The 11,451-nt window shown below is 42.8% G+C and overlaps 2 protein-coding genes across 2 annotated transcripts; both read left to right on the plus strand.

Annotated features, from left to right (window-relative positions):
- The first annotated feature begins 6,056 nt into the window (after nt 1–6,056).
- LOC141547341 (transcription and mRNA export factor ENY2-like) lies at nt 6,057–6,347 on the plus strand. The gene has a single exon (XM_074275784.1). It carries the CDS (start codon nt 6,057–6,059, stop codon nt 6,345–6,347), a length of 291 nt encoding a protein of 96 aa, XP_074131885.1.
- A 4,079-nt stretch (nt 6,348–10,426) lies between these two features.
- LOC141547342 (transcription and mRNA export factor ENY2-like) lies at nt 10,427–10,717 on the plus strand. Its single transcript, XM_074275785.1, has one exon. It carries the CDS (start codon nt 10,427–10,429, stop codon nt 10,715–10,717), a length of 291 nt encoding a protein of 96 aa, XP_074131886.1.
- The last annotated feature ends 734 nt before the right edge of the window (nt 10,718–11,451 follow it).

Raw genomic sequence — 11,451 nt, forward strand, 5'->3', positions numbered from 1 at the left:
ATCTCTCTTTCTCTGTCTTTTTGTCTTTGTACATTTTTGTCCAGATCTGTCTCTCAAGTTTTGTTATCTCTGTCTCACTATATCTCTCTGTCTCTCTCTGTCTCTCTGTTCCCTGCCTCACCTCCACCCCCAACCATGGAGCCTGGCAGATCCTCAGACATCTGTAGGTTCAAGAGGGCAGCATTCAAGCTACCAATTTGGTAGCAACATCCTGCATGACAGGGATGCTAGAGAGGACCTGTATCAGAAGGAAGACTACTTAGCTTGCCTAGGAAGTCTGGGGCGGACTCACCCAGCTGGCAGCAAGGAGTGGAGAGCTGCTGCAAGGGCTGGGAGTACAGGAACTTTCCCTGACTTGTCCACCAAAAGCAGGATAACAGGGAAATGGTTTTCCTCCTTTTCTCACGAGGCTTTATTAGGGGGACACTACACTTCCCTGCAAAAAGCAGAAACGAGACATGCATTTATGGACATTGCCAATGTGGACATTTGTTTGGCTAGACTACGTGTATTTGTCTGCAGGACTTTACTTTTATTTTATTGTTGTTCAGGTGAGGGGATAGGATACGGGAGAAAAAGTAATTTCTTTTAAAAATAAGTTAATTTTTTAAGCATTGCTCTTTGATCCCAAGAATAAAAGATAAAGTATGAAGGAATATGAACACACGGATTTTTTTTTAAGAATGGTTGAATTCAGTCACAGAAGACTTTGAATGCTATATTTGCATCTTGTTTTCTAATGTAATATATGTATGTGTACACATACATGTATATTTACATATATGAGCATAAGCAGTTATATGTGCATATATGCATACGTGTACATGTAAACAGCACATTTGTTATGTTAGCAAATATAGACATGTATATGTTATAATTGCACATATGTGCATATATGTATTTGTGCATATGTGTGCATATATACACACATTTATGCACACATGCACATTTATATGACTAGATAATTATAATCTATTGAAATGAAGGGAAATTGGGAAAAATATTAATGGAATACATTGGAATAATTCATGACCAGAAAGGTATGGATTAATGTTGGGAATGGACTCATAGCTGTGAATTTAATAGAATTCAGACTGAAAAACTGAGAAGAAAAATTCAAGTTGAATCCATGTATACAGAGACCTAACTGGGAAAGACCCTAAATATTTTCTAGGACCAGAAGGGAGCTTGGGCACCCTGAGCTCAAGGCACCATCTGGTGGCTAAATCGGAGATTACACTTAAACTACCCATTGCAATCTCCATCCATCTAAGAGAATAGTGTTGTCCTCCAGTAATTACAAGTGATTCTTTTTTGTAAAAAAAGTAACTGGTTTCAAAACTTTATTTTCTATTTTCATAATCCAAATGCAACTTAAAATTCAGACAAAGACCACCAGTATGAGCTCATAATTTCTATACCTCAGGTCTGTATTGCAATCCTGGATAGCATTTTCAAAAGAACATTGGGTTTTTCAAGGAAGCACTGTGAAAAACACACACTCGTCCCCTGCTTAACTTCTAAATTAGTCCTTTTTTGGTATGATAAATTTTCCAATTTTTGGTAATAACCTGTGTTACATCCATTTTTTCCTTGAAGATCATTTCAATAATTAAAAAATTATAAAAAAATTTAAAGTCAAAACTTAAATAATTATAATGATAATACTAATTTTAATAATATGAAATCAAAATAATGTTATAATAAAAAATAAAAGTAGAAATAAAAATAATAAAAATTTAAGTAAAATAATTAAAATTAATAAAAATAAAAAATAATAAAAATTTAAAAATAAAATTTTTTTAAAGTTTTGAAAAATAAATATTTATACTCTTTTAGTCTATGTTCTCAATTTTCAAATTTTAACACTGAAGAAATGTTATCTTTCTCCAAGAAATCTGGCCCAATTACAAGAGGGCACTGTGTGAATCACTGTCCCCTATACTCTATACCCCCGAAAATTGACATTTAATAGGGAAGACTATATGTAAATAAGTACAGAAAAACACATACACACACACACACACACACACACACACACACGACAGATAGAAAAAAAATCTGTAAGGGCCCTTTAAATGGGCGGACACAGTGCATCGGGAGATTGAGGCCCAGAAGTATTAGGACTGCCCTTGGGCGGGATCCTGGCCATATTGAGATAGTTTCGTAATGGGTGACTCTCTCGCTGATTGGCTGTGTGTGTGACCTCACAGGCCCTATGTAAGCCCACTGCAGGCAGCAACCGCCCTCTTTAACCTCCTGCTGTTCACCCTGGCTCACCAGCCTGGGTGGCCAAGCCAAGATGGGTAGCCGAAAGAGGTAAGGGTTTTGGTAGTGAACACATGGGTCTTCTGACCAGGTGTTCACTAGGGAACCAACAAGTCAGGGCATCAGTTAAGGCATTATGTGAGTAGGTATAATAAAGGCTTTTAAGATTACACGTGGTTGTTCTTGAGTGCGCTACCGGTTATTAAGCTATAGATTCAAGAGATTGTGGCCAGAGACCTTAGAAGGCCTCAGAGGAGGCGAGCCGGGTAGAGCTCACACTGCAAAGGACAGTGGTCAAAGGTACTCTGGTGGGTCTAGGACAGACTAGTAATTGTAACTGCCAGGAGAGCACGTTACAAAAATCTATCATTATTTATATTGCCAAAGGACAAGGGGAAGTAAGCAGAAAAAAGATTTACAATTAACTATTTTAAAATATGAAAGTGAAAATCTACACTTAAAAGTAAGAAAAGGAAGAAAAACATATAAAGAATAGAGAAAGTGCTCAGACATCACTTTAAATTCTCAGTTAATCAGTAATAAGTTATTAAATATTTACCTTGAATGATAGGCTTTTGGATCTAGGTCTACTATTCCTGCCATCCCAAGGAAAACAATATTCATGCTTCTTTTGTATATGCTCAGGATATCCAGGGAAGACTCAGTGATGGTCCATAGATCCCCTAATATCCTTCATCCCAGAGAGGTCAACAGCTGCTTGACTCACTCTCCTGGGTCCTGAGACTTCATTCAAGGGTGTAGAAGCCTTGATCTTTTCAATCATCCCCCAATGTTACTCATGATTCCAAGCAAGATAGTGCTATGTGAAGCACAGGGGATAGCAAGAAAGATGAAAACAACTCTTTGTTCCCCTGAAAAATCCCATTTAATAAGTAAGACCATATGTATATAAGTACACACACACACACACACACACAAACACACACACACACACAGGGTATATGCAAAAATCTCTATGCAAATTCTTGCCTTCCCAATGGCAAGAGGGGAAGTAGGCAGAGAGAAAATGTAGAAGTCAAGATTTTAAAACATGAAAGTTAAAATGTTCCTGTCTAACTAAGAAAAGATCAAAAAACCTATTAATGGTTCTCTAATTTCACTAGGATTGATTTCATCTTACAACAAAGAATGGCTTCCTCTTGATATCATGATGAGTTTTTCCTCAGTGTAGAGCCTCCTGGTGGCTGACCTGGCCTCCTGCTCCCCCCATCCCCCACTGAGACCCAGGCCAGTCTGAAAGGCTCTCAGCAAAGCTAAGTGGGCCCCAGGCAAGGAAACTAGACTTGGAAGGAAATCAAAAAGGATTTGCACTTGAACTTCTGGCTATTCTTGTGGTGATTCCCCAACTGAAAGGAAGGTGGCTCCAAGACCTCCAGAAAACCATCCAAGAACTTGAGAGTTTGGGCGCCCAAAGTGGGGCTAAGCACCTACATGTGTGACCCAGAAATTAAGGTGAGTACACAAACAGGCAAGAAGGAAACTCGGACAAGGGCTAACGTTGTATTTCAGCTGAAATGGGACAAGGGTTTAGAAAGGAGCCTTTTCCACCTCAAGGAAAAGGTCTAGAAAGCATGGTGACACTGAAAAATGTTCAAGGTTTTCTGGTAATGGGGTCCAGGTCAGTGAAGTCTTTGAAATATTAAAAGACACATCTCCTTGGTTCTCTAAGCACAAAGAATTCCATCCAGACCAAGGGAAAGGAGTAGGAGAGCAACTAAGTGAATATTACAATGAGAATGGTGCTCATTCAATTCCTAAAGAAGCATTTTATACCTACACCTGAATCCAATTGGTCTGAGGAAATGATGTCTGCTCAAGAAGAAGGAAAAAGAAGAAAGAGCAGGAGGGGAAGGATACTGACAAACTAGGTGAAGAGCCTGAAGAATCAGGTAAGAATGGAGTGAAGTACAATTCTGATGAAATTAAGGAGAGTGGTGCTTCCCAGCAGGAGACATTAGGACATTCCCCAACCCCTGACCTACCCCCCACCCCCAGGAACCTATTATGGGTGGAGGGAGAAGGAGGAGGAGGAGGGGCAGGGACAGAATCAGCATCTCCTGTGAAGCAGTCTGTGACAAGATGGCAAAAGGCAAAAAGGGGGACAGGATATATCTGCTGGAATAGAAGAATACCCTGTGAGTGAAGACTTTGATCCTTCAGATCAAGCAGGAGAAGATACACTCCTTTGGATGTGGGGAAAAAAAATCAAGGATTTGAAAAAGGGCTGTACTCTTTATGGGGCTTCTCATCTTAGGCGAAAATGGTGTTAGAGAATTTGGCTTTTGAAATGGTAACCCCTGGTGATGGCAAATGTATAGCAAGGGCATGTTGAGAACCTGGAAACAACTTGTTGTGGCTTTTGGGCTATAGTGCACTTTGTAGGATACAAGCCAGGGAGGTCTGACCTGACCAAAGAAAGCAGGAGATGTTATGGGGCAGAAGTGAAATTGAACCAGGGAAGTGAATGATGGTGTCCTTGCCAGGTACTTAGTACATAATAGAGATTCCCCCCTAAGGCTACTGATGGGATTAGCATAGAGTATATCAACTGGGACAATCACAGCCAGACATTCATTCTCTCTCTCAGCTTTGTAGTGACTGGAGGCTGGAGGAAAAGAACTTCACCTCAGAGATTCATTGCATCTCCTAGCATCATGGAGGACTGGAAGAGGCTCAGAGAAGACAGAGCACTGGAGAATGGAGCACAAGCTCTGGGACTGAGACAGACTTCAAGAAAGAGACCCTGGAGGTCATCCTCCTCCTTGCTACCTCGAAAGCAAGACCCATTACAGAGGCCCTCCACAAAGGGGGGCCGGGCCCAGGCCCAGAACTGGAAGAGACTCGGCGAAGACAGAGGACTGGAGGCTGGAGAAGAAGCTCTGGGACTTGGACGGATTTCAAGAAAGAGACCCTGTAGGTCCTCCTCCTCCTTCCTCCACAGAAAGCAAGACCCATGCCAGAGGATCTCCAGAAAGCAGACCCAGGCCCACAACTGGAAGAGACTCGGGGAAGACAGAGGACTGGAGGCTGGAGAAGAAGCTCTGGGACTGAGACATTCTTCAAGAAAGAGACTGTGGAGGTCATCCTCCTACTTCCTCCACAGCAACCAAGACCCATTGCAGAGGCCCTCAACAAAGGGGGCCCAGGCCCAGGCCCAGGCCCAGGCCCAGGCCCAGCATTGGAAGAGACTCGGCGAAGACAGAGGACTGGAGGCTGAAGCACAAACTCTCGGACAGAGACAGGTTTCAAGAAAGAGACCCTGGAGGTCCTCCCCATCCTTCCTCCACAGAAAGCAAGATCCATGCCAGAGGATCTCCAGAAAGCAGACCCAGGCCCACAACTGGAAGAGACTCGGGGAAGACAGAGGACTGGAGGCCGGAGAAGAAGCTCTGGGACTGAGACATTCTTCAAGAAAGAGACTGTGGAGGTCATCCTCCTACTTCCTCCACAGCAACCAAGACCCATTGCAGAGGCCCTCCACAAAGGGGGCCCGGGCCCAGGCCCAGCACTGGAAGAGACTCGGGGAAGACAGAGGACTGGAGGCTGAAGCACAAACTCTCGGACAGAGACAGGTTTCAAGAAAGAGACCCTGGAGGTCCTCCTCATCCTTCCTCTACAGAAAGCAAGACCCTTGCCACAGGATCTCCAGAAATTGGCCCCGGACCCCAGGCAAGGAAACACACTGTGAAGGAGACACTAGACTTTTGGGGACTCCATCACCTGCCAATTCTCCTGGGGATTGCTCTGATGAAACCAAGAATACCCAAATGAACACAGAGCCACCCATCAAAGCAATTCTTCACCAGAAACTGATAGAAACTGGTGAACGACAACGACTTCAACAGTGGCTAAGAGCTCAATTGCTCCAGTGTGGTTGGAAAGATCAACTACAAGCTCATTGTCAAGATGTGATTCAGCAAAAAGGCCTAGAACAGGTGACTGTGGACAACTTGGTAGCAGAACTCACTCTCAAAGGCAGAGAGCTTGTACCCCACAGTTTGATGGAGGAACTTTTCCAAAGAGTAAAGACCTTCTTGGCTCAGCACGACAGACCTTAAGAGGGGGCCGAACATCAACACCATGTACTTTGACTTCTTGCATCCACAAAGAACAGACATGCCATACCTTTGCAGGGCACTTGCTAAATTAGTCCTCTTTGGGTAGGATGCATTTTCCGTGTTTTCGTAGGATACTCTGTTGGATCCATTTTTTTCTCCAAGGTCATTTTTACAAGAAATCAATAAGAAAATATTTTAAAATAAAAACAAAAATAACATAAAAATAAGAAACTATTTAATAAATTTTAAAATCATAGAATAACTAATCATAAAAATCATAATATAAAATCATAACATAAAACATTTAAAATCAAAAGTAAATTTAAAAATTGAATAATCAGAAATACAATAAAAATCATAAATAATAAAACTTTTAAAGTTTTCAAAATTACCTATTTCCACTCTCATAGTCTATGTTCTCTATTTTCAACTTTGAGCATTGACTATAAATGTTACCATCTTTCCCAAGAAAGATGGCCCATTACTCTTGTAACTGTCAGAAACACTGTCCCTTTGTCTCTTGTCCCCTCCCCCCTCAATACTAGCATTTAATAAGAGGATATGTAAATAAACACACACACACACACACACACACACACACACACACACACACACACACACACACACATGCCCAGGGAATAGGCCAAAATGTCTATCCAAATTCTTGCCTTCTTAAAGGGAGAAGGGCATTTAGGCAGAGAGAAAATTTAGAACTCAATATTATAAAAAACGAAAGTGAAAAGGTTCAGATAAAAGGAATTAAAGGAAGAAAAATATGTACAAAATAGAGAAAGTCCTCAGACATCACTCTAAATTCTCAATTAATCAGTAATAAGTTATTACATATTTACATTGAATGATAGGCTTTTGGATCTAGGTCTACTTTTCCTGCCATCCCAAGGATAGCAATATTCATGCTTCTTTTGTATATGCTCAGGATATCCAGGGGAGACTCAGTGATGGCCCATAGATCCCCTAATATCCTTCATCCCAGAGAGGTCAACAGCTGCTTGACTCACTCTCCTGGGTCCTGAGATTTCATTCAAGGGTGTAGAAGCCTTGATCTTTTCAATCATCCCCCAATGTTACTCATGATTCCAAGCAAGATAGTGCTATGTGAAGCACAGGGAATAGCAAGAAAGATGAAAACAACTCTTTGTTCCCCTGAAAAATCCCATTTAATAAGTAAGACCATATGTATATAAGTACACACACACACACACACACACACACACACACACACACACACAGGGTATATGCAAAAATCTCTATGCAAATTCTTGCCTTCCCAATGGCAAGAGGGGAAGTAGGCAGAGAGAAAATGTAGAAGTCAAGATTTTAAAACATGAAAGTTAAAATGTTCCTGTCTAACTAAGAAAAGACCAAAAAAACCTATTAATGGTTCTCTAATTTCACTAGGATTGATTTCATCTTACAACAAAGAATGGCTTCCTCTTGATATCATGATGAGTTTTTCCTCAGTGTAGAGCCTCCTGGTGGCTGACCTGGCCTCCTGCTCCCCCCATCCCCCACTGAGACCCAGGCCAGTCTGAAAGGCTCTCAGCAAAGCTAAGTGGGCCCCAGGCAAGGAAACTAGACTTGGAAGGAAATCAAAAAGGATTTGCACTTGAACTTCTGGCTATTCTTGTGGTGATTCCCCAACTGAAAGGAAGGTGGCTCCAAGACCTCCAGAAAACCATCCAAGAACTTGAGAGTTTGGGCGCCCAAAGTGGGGCTAAGCACCTACATGTGTGACCCAGAAATTAAGGTGAGTACACAAACAGGCAAGAAGGAAACTCGGACAAGGGCTAACGTTGTATTTCAGCTGAAATGGGACAGGGGTTTAGAAAGGAGCCTTTTCCACCTCAAGGAAAAGGTCTAGAAAGCATGGTGACACTGAAAAATGTTCAAGGTTTTCTGGTAATGGGGTCCAGGTCAGTGAAGTCTTTGAAATATTAAAAGACACATCTCCTTGGTTCTCTAAGCACAAAGAATTCCATCCAGACCAAGGGAAAGGAGTAGGAGAGCAACTAAGTGAATATTACAATGAGAATGGTGCTCATTCAATTCCTAAAGAAGCATTTTATACCTACACCTGAATCCAATTGGTCTGAGGAAATGATGTCTGCTCAAGAAGAAGGAAAAAGAAGAAAGAGCAGGAGGGGAAGGATACTGACAAACTAGGTGAAGAGCCTGAAGAATCAGGTAAGAATGGAGTGAAGTACAATTCTGATGAAATTAAGGAGAGTGGTGCTTCCCAGCAGGAGACATTAGGACATTCCCCAACCCCCCTGACCTACCCCCCACCCCCAGGAACCTATTATGGGTGGAGGGAGAAGGAGGAGGAGGAGGGGCAGGGACAGAATCAGCATCTCCTGTGAAGCAGTCTGTGACAAGATGGCAAAAGGCAAAAAGGGGGACAGGATATATCTGCTGGAATAGAAGAATACCCTGTGAGTGAAGACTTTGATCCTTCAGATCAAGCAGGAGAAGATACACTCCTTTGGATGTGGGGAAAAAAAATCAAGGATTTGAAAAAGGGCTGTACTCTTTATGGGGCTTCTCATCTTAGGCGAAAATGGTGTTAGAGAATTTGGCTTTTGAAATGGTAACCCCTGGTGATGGCAAATGTATAGCAAGGGCATGTTGAGAACCTGGAAACAACTTGTTGTGGCTTTTGGGCTATAGTGCACTTTGTAGGATACAAGCCAGGGAGGTCTGACCTGACCAAAGAAAGCAGGAGATGTTATGGGGCAGAAGTGAAATTGAACCAGGGAAGTGAATGATGGTGTCCTTGCCAGGTACTTAGTACATAATAGAGATTCCCCCCTAAGGCTACTGATGGGATTAGCATAGAGTATATCAACTGGGACAATCACAGCCAGACATTCATTCTCTCTCTCAGCTTTGTAGTGACTGGAGGCTGGAGGAAAAGAACTTCACCTCAGAGATTCATTGCATCTTCTAGCATCATGGAGGACTGGAAGAGGCTCAGAGAAGACAGAGCACTGGAGAATGGAGCACAAGCTCTGGGACTGAGACAGACTTCAAGAAAGAGACCCTGGAGGTCATCCTCCTCCTTGCTACCTCGAAAGCAAGACCCATTACAGAGGCCCTCCACAAAGGGGGGCCGGGCCCAGGCCCAGAACTGGAAGAGACTCGGGCAAGACAGAGGACTGGAGGCTGGAGAAGAAGCTCTGGGACTTGGACGGATTTCAAGAAAGAGACCCTGTAGGTCCTCCTCCTCCTTCCTCCACAGAAAGCAAGACCCATGCCAGAGGATCTCCAGAAAGCAGACCCAGGCCCACAACTGGAAGAGACTCGGGGAAGACAGAGGACTGGAGGCTGGAGAAGAAGCTCTGGGACTGAGACATTCTTCAAGAAAGAGACTGTGGAGGTCATCCTCCTACTTCCTCCACAGCAACCAAGACCCATTGCAGAGGCCCTCAACAAAGGGGGCCCAGGCCCAGGCCCAGGCCCAGGCCCAGCATTGGAAGAGACTCGGGGAAGACAGAGGACTGGAGGCTGAAGCACAAACTCTCGGACAGAGACAGGTTTCAAGAAAGAGACCCTGGAGGTCCTCCCCATCCTTCCTCCACAGAAAGCAAGATCCATGCCAGAGGATCTCCAGAAAGCAGACCCAGGCCCACAACTGGAAGAGACTCGGGGAAGACAGAGGACTGGAGGCCGGAGAAGAAGCTCTGGGACTGAGACATTCTTCAAGAAAGAGACTGTGGAGGTCATCCTCCTACTTCCTCCACAGCAACCAAGACCCATTGCAGAGGCCCTCCACAAAGGGGGCCCGGGCCCAGGCCCAGCACTGGAAGAGACTCGGGGAAGACAGAGGACTGGAGGCTGAAGCACAAACTCTCGGACAGAGACAGGTTTCAAGAAAGAGACCCTGGAGGTCCTCCTCATCCTTCCTCTACAGAAAGCAAGACCCTTGCCACAGGATCTCCAGAAATTGGCCCCGGACCCCAGGCAAGGAAACACACTGTGAAGGAGACACTAGACTTTTGGGGACTCCATCACCTGCCAATTCTCCTGGGGATTGCTCTGATGAAACCAAGAATACCCAAATGAACACAGAGCCACCCATCAAAGCAATTCTTCACCAGAAACTGATAGAAACTGGTGAACGACAACGACTTCAACAGTGGCTAAGAGCTCAATTGCTCCAGTGTGGTTGGAAAGATCAACTACAAGCTCATTGTCAAGATGTGATTCAGCAAAAAAGCCTAGAACAGGTGACTGTGGACAACTTGGTAGCAGAACTCACTCTCAAAGGCAGAGAGCTTGTACCCCACAGTTTGATGGAGGAACTTTTCCAAAGAGTAAAGACCTTCTTGGCTCAGCACGACAGACCTTAAGAGGGGGCCGAACATCAACACCATGTACTTTGACTTCTTGCATCCACAAAGAACAGACATGCCATACCTTTGCAGGGCACTTGCTAAATTAGTCCTCTTTGGGTAGGATGCATTTTCCGTGTTTTCGTAGGATACTCTGTTGGATCCATTTTTTTCTCCAAGGTCATTTTTACAAGAAATCAATAAGAAAATATTTTAAAATAAAAACAAAAATAACATAAAAATAAGAAACTATTTAATAAATTTTAAAATCATAGAATAACTAATCATAAAAATCATAATATAAAATCATAACATAAAACATTTAAAATCAAAAGTAAATTTAAAAATTGAATAATCAGAAATACAATAAAAATCATAAATAATAAAACTTTTAAAGTTTTCAAAATTACCTATTTCCACTCTCATAGTCTATGTTCTCTATTTTCAACTTTGAGCATTGACTATAAATGTTACCATCTTTCCCAAGAAAGATGGCCCATTACTCTTGTAACTGTCAGAAACACTGTCCCTTTGTCTCTTGTCCCCTCCCCCCTCAATACTAGCATTTAATAAGAGGATATGTAAATAAACACACACACACACACACACACACACACACACACACACACATGCCCAGGGAATAGGCCAAAATGTCTATCCAAATTCTTGCCTTCTTAAAGGGAGAAGGGCATTTAGGCAGAGAGAAAATTTAGAACTCAATATTATAAAAAACGAAAGTGAAAAGGTTCAGA

Source organism: Sminthopsis crassicaudata, chromosome 6 (genome assembly GCF_048593235.1).
Source record: "Sminthopsis crassicaudata isolate SCR6 chromosome 6, ASM4859323v1, whole genome shotgun sequence".
Classification (NCBI taxonomy): Eukaryota; Metazoa; Chordata; class Mammalia; order Dasyuromorphia; family Dasyuridae; genus Sminthopsis; species Sminthopsis crassicaudata.